At 41.8% G+C, this 22,391-nt stretch overlaps 1 protein-coding gene across 1 annotated transcript; it reads right to left on the bottom strand.

Annotated features, from left to right (window-relative positions):
- Positions 1–139: 139 nt before the first annotated feature.
- On the bottom strand, positions 140–17,113 carry ANKRD22 (ankyrin repeat domain 22). Its single transcript, XM_081004637.1, has 6 exons — positions 16,894–17,113; positions 8,412–8,607; positions 6,686–6,789; positions 5,007–5,084; positions 4,194–4,292; positions 140–559 (listed from the first exon to the last, which is right to left on the bottom strand). Exons 1-6 carry the CDS (start codon positions 16,912–16,914, stop codon positions 482–484), a joined length of 576 nt encoding a protein of 191 aa, XP_080860763.1. The 5' UTR covers positions 16,915–17,113; the 3' UTR covers positions 140–481.
- Positions 17,114–22,391: the final 5,278 nt, after the last annotated feature.

Below are 22,391 nucleotides of genomic sequence, written 5' to 3'. Positions count from 1 at the left end.
TCAGCTTCCCAAGCTTTCTGCTCCTGCCGAGGCATGCCCACACAGCCCTTTGTTCTGCCATTTATGATGCCCATGTCATAAATTGGCAGCTCTTTCTAATTCTATGTAGTTGAGAATGTACACCTTGTGTTAAAAAAAAAAAAAAGATCTTTACTGATTAATCTGTTTCCAGTTGCAACTGTTACAGATAGTATACATCAAATAAATAGTATTGTTCATACTCTTTACAAACATTCTTTGGTACAGGGGGAATGAAAATAATGAATAGCTCTTAATGTTCATAATGTTAACCGTGTGCTTCTGGTCAAGTCACATCAGCTATTCATACGGAGCGGCAGATTTTAACACAGTCCATCTATGCTGTATAAACTTGGTAGCTGCTGTAAACATGAGGTTACTATAACATGTCAGTGCTGTGGGACTTATTATTGCCCTCATAGATTCCTCCCCTGACTCGGGCTTGACAACATCACATTATGGGCTAAGTATCCTTCCTTAACATGTTTTCTATGTTGGTGAACTTTAATCTTCTTGCTATGTCAAGTGGAGTCTCTCCTTCCTGGAAAAAAAAGAGATAAAATAAGCAATGATTTGTATTTGTGTGTGTGTGTGTGTGTGTGTGTGTGTGTGTGTGTGTATTAATAGATATTGCTGGGCAACAGGGCTAATCTTTGAATATGGCTTCTTGTGTGAAATGCAATTCCTTCAGATTAGGGATGGAAAGATTTCCCCGTTTCAGTTCTCTCAAGTTTTTGAGTCTTGTATTCAGTTCTCCACATTGCTTGGCAATTTGTACATTTATTTGGAAAATCTTCATGAAACTCCACCAGCATTTCAGTACGAATCTCTCCTCATAAACACTTGTTTGTATGCAGCTTTGACTTAATATGCATATTTTTGCCAGCAATTTCTCCTAATATAATTCATTTTTGTATGTTATTTTCACTGGTATTAACTTTTAGGTACACTTTTAGATACACTTTCCCCTAATATATGCATCTCTGTAAATAATGGAGAATGAAATAATGAAAGATGGATTAGTGAGAATTTTGAAGGGTGGCTGTATTTCAGCTCTCACATTTTTTCAGAAAGTGCAGATTGGATAGATTTACCTTTAATAATGAACAGAATCAATCTTCTCCCCTATTCCTACTTCAGATTGTGCCAGCTGTCGCCAGCTGTGGGTTCTAGAGTGAAGGAGAATTTCTCCACTGAAATTAATGGGATTTCTCTTAATAATTGCCAATTGTTTATCCATTTTGAGATCAGTACAAAAGAATTGCCACTGGAGGAAGCAATTTTGACCAAAATATTCCCAGTCTTGCTAATATGAACACTTAATTCTTTGTGCAAAGGAATAAAATACTTCCGCTGTTACAAAAGCTAATGACAGAAACAACACACACAAAAAGGAAACAAGTCAAATGCTTTTCTTCAACAAAGGCACAGCTTAGTATTGTGGGTCTCTGAACATGGAAAAAGCATATTTGGTGTCTTCATACTGCAATGCAATATTGCTCACCTTGCAGAAGATTTGAGATTATTCATGGCCAAGAGAGAATGGTCATTTTTATGTGAATTTACAAAAGGATTTCTGAGGGCTCCAATTCAGCTGGTGCAGGTGCTCTTGAGAGCAGATACAGTGTGTGGAAAAAAAATCATTCAAAATGAATAGTATAATCCTGCATGGTCCAGCTCTTACATCTCTCCCATAATCAGCTGCACATTTCAGTTTACAGTGGAATGTTTTTAGATGGTAAAAATTAAATTAGAATGCCCAAGGGTTGAGATTGTTTGCAAGATGTAAATCAGGGATGAGAAACATAAAGCTCTCTAGATATTGTTGGACTTCAAGCTGCATAGCCAGTAGATAGGACTCAGGGGTGATGGGAGTCCAACAACTAGTGTGCTCGCTTCGGCAGCACATATACTAAAACCGTGGGACTCAGCGGGCACCTTTAGCGCCCCCCCCAATCCGCTAAGGAACCCACGAACGGGCTCCGAAGTGAGGAGGGGGAAGCGGCGTGGTGCTGTGAGTCAATCGCTATTTCCGTGGAGCAAAGCCGCATAGCTGCTGCCGGAGAACACTGCCTTCTTTCCTGGGACAATTTGGACTTTAAAACAAGCACCCGTGAGTACTTAGAATTTGAACAAATGGGATATCAAATAAAGATTTGTGAAAAGGACAGAATCGGACTATAAAAAAAAAATCTATTGAATTTGGTACGGAGCGGGAAGGGCTAAACAGGAAGTCACCCTTCCGTTCTTTTGTAAATAGAACAAAGCAAAGGCAATTTACACTAAAGCTCAGAAAATTGTCTTTGAAAGAGTGGATTTCAACATTTTAAATTGGGAATCCTTTTTTTTTTTTTTGGACTATTTGAAGCAATCGCAAAAGGAAGTTATTTTCCTCCGTCCTGATCCTGGAGCGGGGGTGTCAGGACTGACGTAAGTTTACCAAGATAATTGTTTTTTGACAGACAGCTAAAAGAAGAGAAACTTTGTGATTCCACTGTTCCCTTTCGCATTCTAAAGGAATATATATGGACAAAGTATCTTAAGTATTTTGGGGGGAAAAGGAAACTTTGTAGCAAAACTAAATATAAGTCTTCCCCGTAGGGGGAGCTTCCGAAACTGTAACTAACTCCAGGGAATTGACAGCTGTTATAAAATAACTGTGGGAAAGTGTTTGACTGTGCAGGACAATGTTTTCAGAAGCCTTGGTGTGTGTTCTTTACAAAACAAATGCTCTACTGGAAGAATTACACGATAAGGTGAACCGGATGGCCATTTCGACTAGAAATCTTAAACAGGCAGTGGAATGTTTAGACCAGATTGTGGGAAAACATGTGGAGCCCACTCAGGATTCAAACCAGGAGTGTGTTTTGACAGAACAGGAGTTTGTGGCATTAAATCAGGAGTGTGTTGTGACAGAACAGACCCAACAGGAGTATGATCCTTCGGACTGGACAAATGAATTTGGAAAAAGCCAGATCTGGAAAGGGAAAGTTCGGTGTGGCTTGGAAATGGGGGGTTGGATTGACCCCCTATGTTGGGATGTCTGGACTTTTTAAACATGGTAATGGGCTGCGATATGTTTGGGACTGTGGGGACTCTCAACTTTGGAGGGCCCTTGAAACATGCTTTTAAATACTACATGGAATGCAGCGATGAATACGGAAAAGGGTCTGATCTGACGAGAAGGGTTAAAAACATTACTAAGTTGGAGTTACCACGAGCAAGAGACATTGTTAAGCTGGAGTTATCACGAGGAGATAAGGGAAATTACAGCTACAAGTATGAAGAAGAGCCGCGGAAGGGCCATGGAAGTGACCTGAGGGCCTCGGACATAAGGTTACCGGGTTAGACTGATGGGAAAGGACTGACAAATCCCGGAACCAGGAGGAAGGGACGCTGGATAGAGATTAGACTTGTCTATATCTTGCTTTCTCTTTTTCTTTTTCTTTATTATTAGAATGTTTTACAAAGTTGACGAATGATAGAAAAATGTTGGAAGAAATTACCTGGCTCTAATAAAGATGCATAAAGAATTATGAAAGAATATTATGATTACAAGAAGCTGGTAAGGTTAAGACTTAAGTTTTAAACTTTAAGGTTTATTTTATTATAGAAAGATAGGATTAAATTAGTCGAGGGCAATGTAATGATAGAATTTTATGAAACATGGAAAGGAAAGGATTTGCTGGGATAATTAATAACTAGAATACAAAGGAAGGGAGGAGGAGGAGGTCTAAGAAAGAAGGCAATGACAGTTAAGGGTCTGAAAAGAATGAACTTGTTTTGTTTCTTTCTTTATTCTTTTTTCTGTATTTTCTATTTTCTTGTATTTTTACTTTTTTTATTTCTACTTTTTGTTTTTGTGTAATTTTTGTATCCTTTGAAATTTTAATAAATATTATTTTAAAAAAAACAACTAGTGATATACCTGATATATGGGGAACTATACAAACATCAAGGCTTTCCTCAATCAATTACATGAGAAACAAATGATGAACAGCCTGGGTCTTCCAGAGGGACAAAGCATTGCTGGCCTTCATTCTAGAAATGGACAACTACTTGGGACAGCAGGTTCTCCCTCAACGATAGTTGGTACCATCCAGAAGAGAGGATGAACCAGAAGCCTAGTCAAAGTCAGTCAAAACTATAGCTGTATTAAGCTCTGACTTTCTTACCTTGTCCTTTATAGAGAGATCAGAACCTGCTCCTACAAGCAGAGGAACAATGGATGGGTTCTTCATTTCACAGGCATAGTGGAGAGCTGTCCTTCCTGACTGAAAAGAACCAAACAATTACCCTTGGAAAGATATGCATTATTATAGAAGCAGACGTTTCAGTCATGTCCTAATGCTTCTCTGTTAACGCATCCTTTATTTCCAGAGGAAAGGAGAGCTGTGAGCCTTGTAACTTTGTAGCTGTGTTATGCTTCTAATGATTTGGTCTCCCCCCCCCCCCACACACAATAAACCCCTAACAGTTTACTCCAACCTCTGCAGTTTTCCCTGTGTCAAAGTTTATCCTTCAGCTTTCACAGGATGTGGACCTGTCCTCTTACACTTTCTAAAACAACTTGCACCCTGATGGAATGGTGGTGATGATTAGGAATGCATGTTACTGTCCTACAACTAGTAAGTGAGGGCTGCTGAAACAGAGTAGGGTGCCACAAGTGCTATAGAAAACAAATGATTTAAATTAATGGCCTCTGTGAGTCCAAACTACAAATTTGCAGAGGATGCCCCACATGTGTTTTTTCCTGCTCTGGATATTTCCACACACATCCCTCTCTTCTTTGGGTATGGTTATACTTTTGGCCTCCACAGTTGCTTACAGACACACCGTTAAGACCATATCCATAGAAGACAATCTTACTCAGCTACAAGTGATTGCCAAAAAAGAAGATGACTTTTTGATCACTCCCAATGCAAAGAGCTGGGGATTCCACTATATCATTGTCCTAGAACCCTCCAAAGATATCTATGTCCACTTACATCATCTGTAACATTAACATCGACACCAGCTCTAAGTAGCATCTTGATAAGATTTTCATTCTGCTTACTTCTGGATACCTGTTCCACAGATGGGCAATGGGGCATTGTTAGAATGACAGTTTATATTCACAATGAGAAAACTCTCATACTGGGTTGTACAACAAAGAAAACTTACTTCTATTCATGATGTGGAACTTTTTAAACATTTTATTGGCAAGATTGTATCAAAATGTTTGTTTTCCCCCTAGCCTTCACCACTGAAATAAGCAGTTACTTAGTGAATGCAGTCTGTAGTGATCAAAGTTTAATATGCAATGTCACCATCCTATGCAGGTATACTGTGAAGTGGGCTCCATTCATTTCTGTGCATTGTACTTGCAGTTACAAGAATGCACTACATCATGTTATATAAATTCTGTGTGAGAAGCATGCACATTTTTTTTTAAAAAAAATGTCATGTGCATGCCTATTTGCTAGGAAGCTGTAATTGGCTTTGTGGCTTTCTAGTATGCATAGGCAACCATAGAAAACAAGTTCTATTGTCACATGTGTGGTGTGGTGCCAGTGTGGTGTAGTGGTTAAGAGCTGTAGTCTCGTAATCTGGGGAACTGGGTTCGCGTCTCCGCTCCTCCACATGCAGCTGCTGGGTGACCTTGGGCCAGTCACACTTCTTTGAAGTCTCTCAGCCCCACTCACCTCACAGAGTGTTTGTTGTGGGGGAGGAAGGGAAAGGAGAATGTTAGCCGCTTTGAGACTCCTTAAAGGGAGTGAAAGGCGGGATATCAAATCCAAACTCTTCTTCTTCTTCTTCTTCTACATGTGACAATCACTCAAGGCCTATGGGTGCACACTGGCTTTTGGAAATATTTGAACGGGCCCTGGTATGCAAAGGATGAGGGTCACTTAGGTCAAGGTTGCTATCTTTGGCACACAAGCCAAGGTTGATATCTAATGGCTACAAACCAATATATGTATACAGTGGTACCTCGGGTTAAGTACTTAATTCGTTCTGAAGGTCCGTTCTTAACCTGAAACTGTTCTTAACTTTAAGCACCACTTTAGCTAATGGGGCCTCCTGCTGCTGCTGTGCTGCCAGAGCACGATTTCTGTTCTTATCCTGAAGCAAAGTTCTTAACCTGAAGCACTATTTCTGGGTTGGCCGAGTCTGTAACCTGAAGCGTATGTAACCTGAAGCGTATGTAACCCGAGGTACCACTGTACTTTCTGTTCTGAGAGTGAGACAATGGGATTACCCACTTGAGTTGATTTACCTTTTAGAGCAAGGGAGCACAAGTAATAGTTGGGCCCATAAAGTATGTTGTGAGAGAAAATATGTCCAGAAAATGGGGTGTGGGGCCAGTGAGGAACCTTGGCACCTCAAGTTTCAGTGGCACCATGTGCAATGCCAAAATCCAGCATTCTGCTTTTCGCCTTCTATTGGATGTCATAATTGTGGCAGCCCAGAAGTTCTGTGCCTGGTGTGACCAAACCCGTCATGCTTCCCTAGATCTGCTGATATCTTACAGATTTCACCAACCTGCTGTCCTCTAGATATTTTGGACTACAACTCTCATCAATCCCAGACAAGGTGGCCATGCTGCTTGAATGTCACCAGGTTGGTGAAGCTTTGTGAAGGCTGGTATATAAAGATGCTATTTTCATTCTTTTGCTGAACTTACCATGAGAAGATACCCAAGAAGCATAACAGGCATTAAGATGATAATGAGCAGGTAATCAAGGAAGCTGAACCGTTTTTTGACAGCGTAATGTAAACATGTTCGTTCTTTCTAGAGAGAAGCAGAAGAACTCGCATTATATTAGGCAAATAGCTCCAATTCCCTTCCATTTTATACACAGAGTATGTTAGACATGTTGGCACGCGGGTGGCACTGTGGGTAAAACCTCAGTGCCTAGGACTTGCCGATCGTATGGTCGGCGGTTCGAATCCCCGTGGCGGGGTGAGCTCCCATCATTCGGTCCCAGCTCCTGGCCACCTAGCAGTTCGAAAGCACCCCTAAGTGCAAGTAGATAAATAGGTACCGCTTTATAGCGGGAAGGTAAACGGCGTTTCTGTGCGCTGTGCTGGTGCTGGTGCTGGTTCGCCAGAGCAGCTTTGTCACGCTGGCCACGTGACCCAGAAGTGTCTTTGGACAGTGCTGGCTCCCAGCCTCTTAAGTGAGATGAGCACGCAATCCCAGAGTCGGTCACGACTGGCCCGTACGGGCAGGGGTACCTTTACCTTTACCTTTACCTTTATGTTAGACATATTTGGGGCACATTTTCCTTCTTTTTCTCTATTAGAAATTGCCTATGAGAAATATGCCTCAGTAATGGACTGAATGAGAGCCAACAAACTGAAACTCAATCCAGATAAGTGGTCCCCTAGACAAGTTGGGTGGGATTTAACCTGCTCTTGAAGGGATTACACTTCCTCTGAAGGTGCATGTTCGTAGCTTGGGGGTACTCCTGGATCTTTTGCTGTTGCTCGAGGCTCAGGTGGCCTCAGTGGCCTGGAGTGCCTTCCATCAGCTTCAGCTGGTGACCCAGCTACGCCCCTATCTGGCCAGGGATAGCCTAAATACTGTTGTCTATGCTCTGGTAACCTCAAGGTTAGATTACTGCAATGCATTATACGTGGGACTGCCTCTGAAGACAGTTCAGAAGCTTCAGCTAGTGCAGAATTCAGAGGCCAGGTTGCTCACCAGAGCAAGATGGTTTGAACAGATTACACGGATCCTGGTCTGATTGCACTGGCTACCAATTAGTTTCCGGGCCCAATTCAATGTGCTGGTTTTGACCTATAAAGCCTTAAAGGGTTCAGGACTGCAATACTTCAAGGACTGCCTCTTTCCATATGAACCTACCTGGACTCTGAGGTTGTCTTCTGAGACCCTTCTTCATGTGTCTCCTACTTGAGAGGTCCAGAGGATGGCAACACAAGAATGGGCCTTCTCTACAGTGGCTCCTTATCTGTGGAATGCTCTCCCCAGGGAAGTTTGCCTGGCGCCTTCATTATACACCTTTAGGCACCAGGCCTTTGGTTGATTTGATTGACATCCTATGCCCTTTTAAAATGTGGCTCTTTGTGGGGGGGTATTGGGTTGTTGTTATTTTGATTATATATTTTGTGGTTTTATAGTTTGATTTTATTCTGTGAATAAGAACTGTGCACGTGGGAAAGATTTTGCTGAGACATACCTTCTAAATGTCTAAGCTGTGTCTGGGCATAAAATTTTTATGTATGGGAAAAGTGAATAACAGCATCTATCTTTTTCTGGATATCTGAGGATTTTAAGCTAATCAAATAATGAGTGAGAAACTTACCCCCTCCACTTCAAAGTATAGATCACATTATGACTTTAGTAACATAAAGGAAGACCTCATTGGGTATACGTTTGCTAAAACTTGCCTTATTTTTTATGTTTACATCAGCATTCATTTTCAGAAGATAACTGACAATTCTGTTGTGCCCCTTTTTGCAGGCACAAATCAATGGTGTGTCTCCTCCAAAGCTGTCCTGGACATTCAAATAATTACTGTCTTCTTCCAGAAGGAGCTGCAGTTGATTGAAGTCATTATTATAAGCTGCCTGACAAATGGGCTGCAGAAGAATAAGAGGTGGGAAATGAAGACAGTTCAACAAAGTGTCTTAGGTTAACAAACTTAGACTTAGACTTGTGGTGTTTTGCTGACTAGACATGAGCATGCAGAGAGCTTTCCATCTACCCTAACCAGATTACTACAAAACCGCACATCTAGATCCTTCATAGAATTGAAGTGTTGGAAGGAACCCTGGGGGTCAACTAGTCCAACTCCCTGCAATGCAGGAATCTCAACTAGATCACACATGACAAATGATCATCCAGCCTCTTCTTAAAAACATCCAAGGAAGGAGAGTCCATCACCATGAATGTAGCTGCGTAAGATTTCCAACATGGCCAAGCTTAAGAGGAGTCTGGGTGTGCAGCAGAGTAGACAAATGAACACTTCACTGGCAGCTGAAACTCACCTTCACTACAGTGTAATAAAAAAAGGTAAAGGTAAAAGACCCCTGGGTGGTTAAGTTCAGTCAAAGGCGACTGTAGGGTGCAGCACTCATCTCGCTTTCAGGCCAAGGGAGCCAGCGTTTGTCCGGAGACAGTTTTCTGGGTCATGTGGCCAGCCTAGCTTAACCACTTCTGGTGCAATGGAACACCTTGACGGAAGCCAGAGCGCACGGAAATGCCGTTTACATTCCCGCTGCAGTGATACCTATTTGTCTACTTGCACTGGCATACTTTAGAACTGCTAGGTTAGCAGGAGCTGGGACCGAGCAACGGGAGCGCACCTTGTCACGGGGATTCCAACCACCGACCTTCTGATCGGCAAGCCCTAGGCTCAGTGGCTTAGACCACAGCGCCACAGTGTGAACTGCCCCACATGAAAGAAAATTGTTACAGAGCATACACCCTTACCACCACACAAGTTTTGGGAATGCAAGAAAACTTAAATATAGCGAGTAGAGAGCAAAACCAGATGAGAAACTGCTACCTTAGATTGCATAATCAATGCAAGTAAAGCAAAAACACAAATGCAACCCCACTACCACCACTTCTTGATAGAAATGTTTGGGCTAGATCTGCCCACACAGTTTAACTTGCAGTTGCAATTCAAATCCACAGAGTGGGGCTAGCAGATTACTCTTTATAGCCTCCGTTCAAAGGAAAAGTGACAGTCTCATTTGGGGATTTGGGGGATATGTGTCAGACTTGCTTCCTTCTGAATTCCTGTTTCAACAGCAATGCCCACCCCAAAAACAAATAGAGTTCTGTTGTTGTTTTTTGTGTCTGCCAAGGCTGTACACTGTACATTTAAAGCACATGTGCTAGTGAATGTGCCTATATCAGCAGATTTTGTACATTCTCTGGTCTTTAGGCATAATCCTCAACAGTTAATAGTAATAAACAACAACAACTATTTTGTTATTTATACCCCCTCCATCTGGCTGGGTTTTTCCCAGTCACTCTGGGCAGCTTCCCTCATATATAAAAACATAATAAAACGCCAAGCATCAAAAACGTCCCAATACAGGAGTGCCTTCGGATGTCTTCTAAAAGTCATGTAGTTCTTTATCTCCTTGACATCTGGTGGGAGGGCATTCCACATGAGGTACACAGTAATATTTATCTGGAGCCCCAACCCTTTGTTCTTGTTGCTTATCATGGAGGAGTCTGTGGTGTCTTTGTGAAATATGGCTTACTTCGTAAAGACTCCACATTTACATGTATTTACACCTGAGTTTTGATGGAGGGAGTGCAGAATATTCTGAGTGCCATGAAATCAGATGATACTGTATACTCAACTCCTATAAAGCAAAATATAAAGCAAAAGCCTCCCACCCTGCCTAATGTTTCTAAGTGAGGAGAAGCTAAAGAAAGAGTCACGTGGCATTCAAAATTGCAGTCACAGTTTAAATCCACAGAGTGGTGATAGCAGATTAGTCACCATTGGCTCAATCCAAAGGAAACGTGCAAGAGTCACAGCTGAAACACCTGACGCTAAAACATGCCGCGCGCTTCCTTGTTCATCTCACATACAAGAATTCTGGCACCCATGTGGCACCTGAAACAGACCTTTGTATGTAGCAGCAGGAAGAGGAGGAGTGCTGTGGCATTTTACAGACAAACTAGTTTATCATTAACTTTCACAAGCAGTAAGAAGACTGAGAAAGTAGTGAGAGAATGCATACTACGTATTCAGATGGACTGGATTCAAAAGCCACCTGAGCTCACCGTGCAAGCACAAAAACCATACATATGGAAGTCTGGAGAAAGAAGAATTGAGAGTAGCTCAGGGAATGGGGGCTGAAGTAGCATCAGTCTATTTTTTGTCTCTCTCGCTTTCACATCTATCCTCTGCCATGCCCTGTATTAAGCTGTGACATATTTTTTAAAATGCATTAAAGTGTTTATTTAAATCATTGTCTATTTGCAAATGTCTTTAATTATTATTATTATTATTATTATTATTATTATTATTTATTTATACCCCGTCCATCTGGCTGAGTTTCCCCAGCCACTCTGGGCGGCTCCCAATCAAATGTTAAAAACAGTACAGCATTAAATATTAAAAACGTCCCTAAACAAGGCTGCCTTCAGATGTCTTTTAAAGATAGGATAGCTTTAGGATAGTTTTGAAACACACATTTCAAAAGAAATTTTGAGATGAAAACTCTTTGGGAGACATTTGGGAATTCCAGAACCTCGTGGGGGGGGGGAGCCATTCCTGGCACATTAGTCTGGGACAAGGGTAGCCAATGTAGTGACCCTCCAAATGTGGTGAACTACAACTCCCATCATGCCTTATCATTGGGGCTTCTGGCTGGGGTTGATGGGAGCTGAAGTTCCAAGACAGCAGCCGAGCACTACACTGTCCCAGACTGGAATCAACTGAAAGTCATTTATACACTGGCTTTTGCAGATCCCAGATGTTCCAAATGGGCTGGGAGCTGAGACTCAGGCTTCCTTTCAGAATTTGCAGAGATCAGATTCCCCGATCACCCCTCATCTCTGTTCAGTGCTGTTCATGCTGTTCAGTAACAGCAACAGCAGCAGGACACCCTCTTTCCTCACATGTGTAATACATATTACACTCATGTCCAAATCTGGAAGGGCAGCAGGGTTGCATCAGAGAAGCAGTAAGGCCAGTGAACCAAAAGTAGTACAAGACCTTAGGCAACTCAACAGGCTTCACTGCTGGTCACTGACAAACTATGGAGTCATCTGTCTTCAATCTTAGTTGAAGGGAATTTACTAAAAGAGCATTTTTAAAGGATATTTATTACACTAGTCAGAGCTCAGACCCTCAACGTGTCCCTTTTTCCAGGGACAGTCCCAGATTTACAGAAACCGTCCCAGTTTCTTACTGATCCTGGAATGTCCCCCTTTTTCTTGGGACATCCCTATTTTCATTGGAGAATTGTTGGAGGGTATATAGCTATGCGAACCCCGAGCCAAGGAGATAAGTAACTGTACAACCTTTAGAAGACATCTGAAGGCAGTCCTGTTTGGGGGAAGAGTGTGTGTGTGTGTGTGTGTGTGTGTGTGTGTGTACTATATATATATAAAATGTTTTTATATATGTTGGAAGCCACCCAGAATGGCTGGGACTACCTAGTCAGATAGATGGGGTATAAATAATAAAATTATTATTATTACAATTATTATTACTATGGAATGGGATGTACCTATTTTCATTGAAAAAAATGTTGGAGGATATGAGAGTTGATTTGTAGCTCACTTGGAATCATTTAGCTGCCAGCAAGCTTCAATATTCTGCTCTTACATAGGTTTAAGATTAAAATACAAAAAAGGGCATTCTTATGAACATTTGTCATGGTCACTATTTTATATGCTATTGTAATGATTTAAACACTTTATGTGGGGTTGCCCCTACAGAGGTTTCCCTAAATGGCAGTGTGGCGCTGGCAGTCCATTTGAATGTGACATTGTGGGGCACTGGGGATGCGCCACTACTCAGCCTGATAAAGGATAAAGGTGGAGTGGATTATGCAAGATGGCAAGAATGACTGGGAAAATCAGAAACCAGGAGGACCAGAACTTCAGCAAAGAATGGGAGAAATTTATATTATATTTGACAGACCACTGTAAACACTTGAACTCTTTGGCAGGTCTTAAATAACTCTTGTAATGTTACATAGACTTTGGACATAATGGAGGACTGGAAAATTAGGAGGGCTTATAGTATGCAGTTGAAAAAGTTAACTAAAGAACCCACAAAGGGGCAGAGGTAAGTCTAGAGATTTGAAAGAATCTTGTGTAATTTTTATTATTTTTGATTTTGAGTGTGAATGAATTTGTAAAATCAAATAAAAATTATTTATTAAAAAAAAAGTGGGGTGAAAAACACAACGGGTGTAGGTCCCAACTACCAAGGAAGAAAAGGGGAAACTGGTGAACCAAAATACAGGCAAGGATGAGTCAGCAAAAGAGTCGGCAGCAGAAAGAATGAGGATGAATGGAAGCTCATGAGAGAGAAGAAAAGCAAAAGGCAGCATGTGAATGAAGTAGGGAAGTCAGACCATTCTGGTGAAAATGGAAAAGGGAGCTGAAATTGCTGCAGTTCGCATGTTCATCTGTGGTCATGAATGGAAATCAGCCAAGCAAATTATTTTTAGGAGATGTAATTCTTTTACACACTGTTTTGACATTTCCTTTACATTGAAATCAAGGTAAGTTACATAAGAGGTTATGTAACTTACATTGAATAGCGGATGGCAAGATGTTGTTGCTGGCATCCGTCTGTCTTGAGAGACAATGGAGTGTACCTCCAGGGGTGAAGTCAAACCACTGTGTTATATAGCAGCACCAAAGTGGCCTCCCTGTGACACAAGCCTGGGCAGTGTGTGTAGAGATCCTGGGCTTCCCAAACGACAAGACCCCCCCCCCCCCTCAGGCTTGCTGATGTGGTCCAAAGGAAAGCAGAGCAATACATTAGGCACCAGTTTGGCTGCAGGAGTCGCCAGATGGAAGTGTAGAAGGTGCCATCCAACTCTGTTAGGACTCCACTCCAGATTTGTTGAAATATACTCGGAGTCGAGTGTGGATTTCATGCTCTTTATTCAGCTCATAGTAGTGAGGAATGGGATTTCCCCCGAACTGTCTGCTTTATATACATTATTTACACAATGGGCCCCATGTGATTGGCTAATTCTGGGATTCTCCTGTAGGCCAATCAGGTTGCGGATTCACTTCCACCTGGAGTTGGATTGGGTGGCTCCTGCGGACCAATCAAACTCCTGCATTCTGAATCCTTTTGTTCTAGGACCAATCAGACTGCTGCAGTTTGGATCCTATTCAACTCAGTACATAACATTTGTATAGGTTTTACTCCTCAGCTTTTTCTTCTCCCGAAGATATCTGGCAAGGCAGCAGAGATTTAGAATCAGAACTTTCCTTCTCCTAGATGAGCTACCTTCCCAGGTTCAGGAGCCCCATCTGCCCATCACTTCCCTCTCCAGCACATGCAGAAACTGCCTTCTTGGTTGTTAGTCTTGGCCACTCAATCTGCCAGAGCTTGTCTTCGCATGCAGGGGAAGTCTCTAACTCACTGAGTGTTTGAGACCCATTGGCTACCCTCACCTGGTTGAGCTGGCCAGTCAAAGCAGTTTCCTAGGGAGTAGATGCTGTCGCATGCTGACAGCTTCAATAATAATAATAATAATAATAATAATAATAATAATAATAATAAATTTTATTATTTATACCCTGCCCATCTGACTGGGTTTCCCCAGCCACTCTGGGTGGCATACAGAATATATAAAACATACTAAAGCATCAAACATTAAAAACTTCCTGATAGGGTTGCCTTCAGATGTCTAGGAGTCACAGGTGAGAGCTGAGTTCAGAGTGGGAACCAAAGGTGGACAAACTACCTAAGAAGGAGCAGGACATGCCCCCCATCAGAGGTACTACCCCTCCCCTAACACTCCATGCACACTGTGAGATGAATAATGTAGTATTTTGTGGAAGCTGAACTGCAGTAGAAAGGAGACAGTGCTGATTGTGACAAATACAGGTCAGAATGGAAACTGCGGCCTTCTCACATCCCTAGTGTGAAGGTAGGGTCAGAGGCATACATAGGGTCCCTTGCACCCTTGGCAAGCAACTGTATTGGCACAGTCCCCTGGGAGGGGGGGAGAGAATCACTTCACCACAATAGCCACATTAGAAATTCCTACATTTTACATGGCCCAAGTACGCAAGGCATCCAGAGTAAGAGACAGGCAAGGAGGAAGAGTGAAAACATTCATATGCCTTTGGGCCATGGTGCAAGAAGGATGGGAAACTTCTCTCGTGTTTGATCTCACTGCAACAATGGCAGCACATCACCAAACATCACCAAACTCCTATATGTCAAACACTCCATAGTCTCCAGTGGTCTACCCTGCCATTTCACTTACTACTTAGCTCCCAGCTCTTGTCTAAACTCACAACCTTGCACAGACAACTGGAGACAGATTTCTGGGGTGATTTTTGCACCCTTACTGGGCCTGTACCCCCAGCAGGGACCAATTTCACCAATCCCTAGGTATGTCTCTGGGTAGAGTGGTAGTCTGACATGAAGGAGAGAATGAATACGAGAGTGCAAAAGTGGAAGAATGGAGGACAGAAAGGGAATGTGTGAAAGAGTGTGAAATGGAGAAGGTGGGGTGACAAGCAGAGGCAAAACAACAAACACCAACAACCCTAGAAAATTAACAAGAGACAGGCCCAAGGATTTGACTAAAAGCATGAATAAGGAGAAATACCATCAGCTGCAATGTTAAGAGGGGCAAGATTGTAGCTGGATAAAAGTGAAGGGTAAGCATTATCAAAGATGGAGGAAACAGATATGGGAAGAAGGAGGTTTGTAAAGTTGGGAGCAGGAGTCTAAACAAACAATAAGAGTGGATCTACTGATCAGAAGAGCTCTAACCTCACCAGCTGGTCCTGAACATAAGAGACACATGCTGGGGTTCTGAAGGCAGTTGTGACCCACAAGGAAGTAAGGCAGTAATGCCTTATACAGGAATGCATGCGTTATGCACCTCCAGCAAAAGCAAACAAACCTGGCCCTCTGCCTTTTGCATTGCAATAAAATGTGTGAGTAAAACAAAGAACACAGAGGCTAGATTAAAAAGACCCAGATCATTCCCTGAAATGGAATGCTATCCAACCAGACATGACAACTGGCTCATCTGTGTGTACGTCAGAAATGTCTTCTTCCCATTCCCATTTAACAAGTATTCACATTTTCTCCACATGCTGTACATTTAGATAATGATCCTTTAAAACATAGAAACAGGTTTTTCTTGAGCAGTGCAGTAGTGCTACACCCCAAAATCACAAACACCAAAAAGATTTCCTCTAAATCTCACACCCTCTAACAGGAATGCTTCGGTTCAGGGTCCCAGGCAGACAGGCATGCTCTCCTCCAGGATATTACAAGCTGAAAGAGGTTCAAGCAAGCCCATTCATTGCTGCTGCTCCACAGTTTTCTGGTTTTCTTTTCCAAATGATACTCAACATTCCAGGGCTCCTGGACGTCACTGAGCTTACTCAATCCCTGTCACTGAGTTTGCTGTTTGGGAGGGTTTCCCTCCTCTGATTTTTGTTTTAAACATTTAATGTCTCTGCATATTTTGGGGTTCTCCAAAGAATGCTGATACACCATCTGCTGTTTCTTAATGACACCCTGTTTATCAGCACTCAACTGTCTAAGTTCATTAATAGGGGAAAACATTTTTACAAATGTATACAGATAGTTGACGCAAAATTACACAATTGTTCAAATATATAGTTTGGTTTTTTAAAAACAACAACAGCGAATTCCCCCCTCCTAATCAAGCATTCTATACATTTTATAAAATAAAATAACTATAATTTATTACAGTTTTTTCTTCTTTTTTAAATAAGGGCAAATATTTTTTTTGTGTGTGGCTTGTTTCATTAAGGTTCACAGGCCAGGACTTGAACTAAGCTACAGGATGGGTCTAATGTGAGGTGCACATGAGGATAAAGCATTGCTTTTCACCATTTTTTGCCCCTCTCAGTAACAAACATCTACAGAAATATCCATGTTGAGGACTCTGGGAAAGAATGCCCAGTTCATGCTGTTTAGCTGCCATAAACCACAATATTCCTTCAAATACCTACCCTTGATATCCGTAATCTAATTCACTGTACGAAAAACTGGTTATTACATTTACTAAGATTATGCCTTAGACCCTCAGGTCACTTTTAAAGTTACACTTGAGGAGGTACTTAAATAAGATTTTGTAAATCCTTTGAAACAGACCTGCTAGACTTCTGATGTATTCTCGCAGACTAGGAAACGCCTTACCTACCTGTGAGTATAATATCCCCATGGCTTTTTTGTATATTGAGATTCTGGCTGGAATCCTCTGCTCCTTCGTGGATTAGCAGGTTCTTGACTTTGTATTGTCCTTCGATTTGATGAAAATGTAACCTGCAAAGTCCTTCAGCAGAGCACTCTGAGCAGCAAACAAACTCAAGTACTGTACTCAACTCCCAAGCACTTCCTACTGTTGGCTGCAAGTTGGCTTTCTTAATCAGTCACACCGAGAGCCAATGGTGTGCTTAGAGGCCCTGCCCAGTGAGGCAGAGGTGAGTGTTGCTTTGCAGAAAGAGTCCCACATCTCAGTAGTACAAGTTACAACAGAAAGAGAGTTGGCTCACTCTGTCAGTTTGGCAACATAAATTAGAGGTTTCCTTAAAGGAAGCTGTTGAAATAAAAGCAACAGAAACATTAAAAGCTCTTTCAGTTCATACAATGTGTCTTTAAAGAGGACCAAACTAGCAAAAGAGAATGAAACTGTAAAACCAGAAATGGCAGAATGATTACAATGTTATTTGAGGAGATACAAGCAGCTGCAGACAAAACGTAATGCACATGAATGCCAAACACAAATACACACACACACACACACACACACACACACACACCTGCCTAGGCACTCATTCAAAAATTGTGACTTCTGCACGAGAATTACCATATTTTCCCATGTATAAGACTAGGGTTTTTTCCTAAAAAATGATGTCAAAAATTAGGGGGCGTCTTATACACGGATACATCTCTACCCATTTTCTTAAATCTGAGTACCTCAAAATAGGGGGCATCTTATCCATGGGGGCATCTTTGTACTGTGCTAACAGGCATTTTACTTTTAGCCACCTGCATCCCCTAAATATTGTAGGAATAGCAATATAGTTCCCTCCAGGTGTTGCTGGAATACAAATCCATCAGCCCCATCCAACATTGATGATGGTTGGGAATTATGGGAGTTGTAGTCTACATCTAGAGGGTACTATCCTGACTATACTTTCTGAAAGTAACTTCAGCTTGACATTTCTGCATTGCAGGGAATTGGGCTAGATGACAGTTGGAGTCGCTTCCAACTCTGCAATTCAATGATGTGATGATTTCTTGTTGAGTTTGGCAAAGGTTCTGGTTACTCATTTTCACTGTGGAGTGAGCACGGATTTATTAATGCTACAACAAAACACTCTTAGCTCTTGCAAAACAAGTTCAGCAGTCCCACCCTGGTACTCTTGCATATTTATATGTACAAGATCATCTCTTGAGTGTGAGCCCAGTGAGGAGGAGCTGATCTGCCCCAAGGCTGCACTGACCAAAGGCCTTTCCACCTTCTCCTAGGGAACTACTATATGGAACTAAAAAGTTTTCAGTCATCACTCAGATGGGGTGGGGAAAACTTGGTGGGTTTTTTCGGCTTAGCAAAAAGGAATTGGTTGCTACTGCTTATATGGAAGGTGAGAACTGACACCTCCAGTCTAACCAAGCCAGTCTATAATTATGTCCTTTGTTTAGTACACAAGATTGGCAGATAGCTAGTAGCTCTGGCTTCAATTCCATTTACTGCTTTGGAACTTTGAAAGCACGTTTCAAACTTAAGCTGTATGGCCTTATGTAAGTTTTCTTAGTAGTTCATCCTATTGATTTCAGACACATGAACATGCATTAAATATTCTTAGGCTTGCAGCATATTCCTAACCAGGTTTATTCTGTAATAAATTTCACTGCTGCTAAGGTGACTTGCTATCCCAAAAATGATGGACTTTCTTTCCATCGGCCATCTGCCATGAATGTGTGAGTCGATATTCCTGCATTGCAGGGGGTTGGAATAGATGACCCCTGGGGTCCCTTCCAACTGTACAGTTCTGTGATTCTAAATAACACCCCGATCTAATACAGACTTATATGCATGTAAGCTCAATTCTTTCAGCTCCACCTACCAGCAAAATGTAGATCTATTCATGCAGCTTTAATGTTTAAAAGGTGGGGACTTCCGGGTTGGCGCCATCGCCGAATGGCGGACTCCCTCCGAGCTCCGGAGGGAGCCTGCTCGGCAGGGGCTGGGTCCTACCGCACCGGCGATGCGGGGACCCTTAAAAACCACGGCCACGAGGGTCGTGGACATGGAGACTCGGCTGGCACCGCTAGCGCCCTCCCGACTCGTGAAGGAGCCTTTTTAAAGGCTACGGATCGGGTGCCGGGGAGAAGCGTGGTGCTTTGAGTCCTCTGCTATCCCTGCCGAGCGCAGCCGCATGCCATCCGGCGGAGAGCGCTGACTTCTTCTATTGAAAATTCGGACTTTTAGACAACAACCCGTGAGTAATTTGGAAACTGGGTTTAAAAGGAGGAAAAAAAGAATTTCTTTTTGAATTGGATACGAGCGGGGGGGGATCCAAAAAGGAAGTCAGTCCCCCCCCCTATTGTAAACCTTTCAAGACAAGGACGGGGAAACCAAGGTCCAAAAAGATTGGTATTGCTGATAATCACTAAGAATTCCACGATGGGGAATCATAAGAACTGTGCTGGAGGATGAATTGAGGGAGAAGAAACGTAACCCCCCCCCCCTGGGAACCGGGGTGATTGAAGAGAGAGCCTGGTGAAAAGAGTCGGAGATTTTGACAGCTGTCAAAGTAGCTGTCAAAGTCGGAAAGCAGAGAGGATTTTATTATGAGAACTTTGCTGGCTAAATTTGTTACAATTTGCTACAACTCGTTAAAACTTGGATACAAAATGGCGAAAATATGGATAACAACCGGACTTTTGGACTAGAGAAGACAAAGTTATAACAATCCCCCTAGAGGAGTTTCGGGACATTACAAAGATGGTCGTAAGTGAAACAAACACCATTGGAATTTTACAGGACTGGTTATCTTCTGGGAAAGCTGCAAAACGGAAATAATATTTTGTCTACAGGGTGTTCAGCTAAAGGAGACAATAGAATTTTCTATTGAAGAAAGGAAGGGACTGAACGCAAGTTTTTGTTCCTGAATAACAATAATCCCTGCAGACTTACTAAGCTTCTGAATTAGAACGTTTCAGCAGCGGAACAAGAGGAAACTGGACTATAATTTGGAAAGAACAATGGGGGGAGCTTTATTAAAGATCTGAAGTTAAGTGTTCTAAAAATAATTATGAAAGGGAAAAAAAGGGAAAAAAAACCAGCAAGGAGTTGGGGGAAATAGGTGATTCATGGATTGTAAGAATTCCAGGCGGATAATATGGTTTGGTGGTCAGGGGGAAATTAAACCGGGGACAGGGGGGGGAGAACTAAAATCCAAAGGCTTGTCAACTTCTTTTTTTTGAACTGGCTTTGTCTCATCTTTTATACTCTTTATTTCTTATTTCTGATATTTTTATTATGTGGGGTGTTTCTGTTATTAAAAAAAAGGGAAATTGTGGAATGAAAATGGGGTGGGCCCTGGGAAAGAAGTTTTCTGTGTTTTATTAAGGGTATTGATGTGGAGCGTAGAAATTTTAAATTCGAATAATGGTTTAAACAAATTAAGTTTTTATTCAGAACTGAGAGCTTGTGGAGCCAACAATATGAAAAAGGAATATGGTAGGGGTGGGGGAAGGGGGGAGTCCCAGAAAGTGGATTTATGAAAATAAGGCTATGAACGTATTTTAATTATTGCTTTCTGTATTTTCTTCTTTTTTTTATGAAAATCTTAATAAACATTATTTAAAAAAAAAAAAAAATAATGTTTAAAAGGTGACTAGGATCAGCTCTTCAGCTGCAGAACATGTGGCTGAAATCACTGGCCTCAGTCCAGATGTGTGCAAATATAAAAATAACAGCTGCTCACACATTGTCCTTTAATGGAAGCTGCCTGTAGTCTAGGGAAACCAGAGCCAGCCTCCCTCTCTAATATTACTGACTCCAAGAATTCCAGCTTTCTTTTTTGGCTATTCATTTTGGTTGGCGATGTACATGTGCCGCACTCTTTTAATGCCATCCAGAAAGCAACATACCTAAGCAAAGATCCTTCTTTACATGCTTGGAACTTAGTGACTGGCAAAGTAACTATAAGTGGTGCATTTTACTTCTAACTCAATTTATTCCACATCTAAAGCAGTCTGTTGACATCTGTTTCTCTTTAGATTTAAAGAGTGTTGCTAAGGATCTTTAATGTTCGCAACTGACAAACACCTGCCTCACCATTTATTTAGAAGCCTGCCCACAATACAGTACTTGATGCCACAGAAAGTTTGAGGAAAGCTAGTTAAATCAGTTTTATTCGCCTTTTTCTCCAGTGTGGAGAACAAAAGGCTCTACAGACAAGTGACAGTGGCATGTGGAGTTTTGAAAGTCAGCAATCATATTTTCCTCGAAAGATGGGCAACACCCAAGGTATGTGTAGGTATGTGTAGACTCATAGCAATTTCTGCTTATCAGTAGAAGGGGCATAAACATGCATCAAATAATTTTATATTCACTGATTTGGATAATTGAATTCTATAAAAGTAGGGTATGCTAGCATGTAGGGCCGTAAAATGTCAGCTATCTAATTTTCCTATGCATATGTTCTAGGCGTTTGATCTAGGTTCTGCTAACTCATAATCATTCGTTGCATTGTATTTTTTCCTAATGTGGAAAAATACAATGCAATAGTTAATCGTTTCATCGAATCATAGAATTGTAGAGTTGGAAGGGACCACAAGGGTCATGTGAGGTTTCAAGTGACTGAGCTCATAGTATATCATTTTATTTTCACCAACACTGCAAATAAGATGATGTATGGCTCAAAAATGCTTCCCTGCAAGGCTTTCAGAAAGCTAAAAATTGTATTTTTGTTCTCCAGATCTAGAGAGTCTGGTTGTGCTGCAAATGGGCAATCTGTTTTACATACTTGTTGTTCCCATAATTGTGACACGGTCAATATGCATTATTTCATTTTGTCTGACATGGAGAACAAGATGGAACATGATGGGCCTGCTGTTGGCAGAAAGGGCTTTTGGAAATCAGTTGTTATCGTCCTGCAGGATTCCAGAATGGAATTTCCTCTTGGGTGCCAGGAAGGTGAGACTCAAGGCATGTGAGTAAAATACAGCAATTGCTAGCTCCCTGTAACAGTACCAAAAGCATAGAGCAAATCATCTCTAGAGTTGTCACTGAATCAGAAGCAAAATCAAAGCTTCTTTTGATGCTCTTTCAGGAGTGGATAAGCATCCTCCCTCCTCATCTGGCTGGATGTCATGTCATCTTATGGGTGGGAAAACATTAAGGAGCTAGGTTTTGTTTTGTTTTACGTTAGTCTGGTTTGAAGCTGGGAGCTGAAAAGAGACAGAGGTTTGACTTGCTCTCTGTGCTGAATCAAAAGCTATGAGTTTGGGACCCTCCTAGAAACCTAATGGGGAAGCAAGATCTGTTGGAGTGTTAATACTGTGAGCCTTTCTATCTTTTGCTCAGGTTGTATAGATGTCTAAGTAAAACCATATATCCTAAAGACATTGGAGTCCCCAATGACCTTCATTCCAAAGAAAGTGAACCCTGGGCAAGTGCTGGCA

The sequence above is a fragment of the Podarcis pityusensis genome (assembly GCF_964106645.2).
Source record: "Podarcis pityusensis genome assembly, chromosome: 5".
NCBI classification, from domain to species: domain Eukaryota; kingdom Metazoa; phylum Chordata; class Lepidosauria; order Squamata; family Lacertidae; genus Podarcis; species Podarcis pityusensis.
The sequence above is the reverse complement of the archived record's forward strand: the minus strand, read 5'-3'. Positions and strand labels throughout refer to the sequence as shown.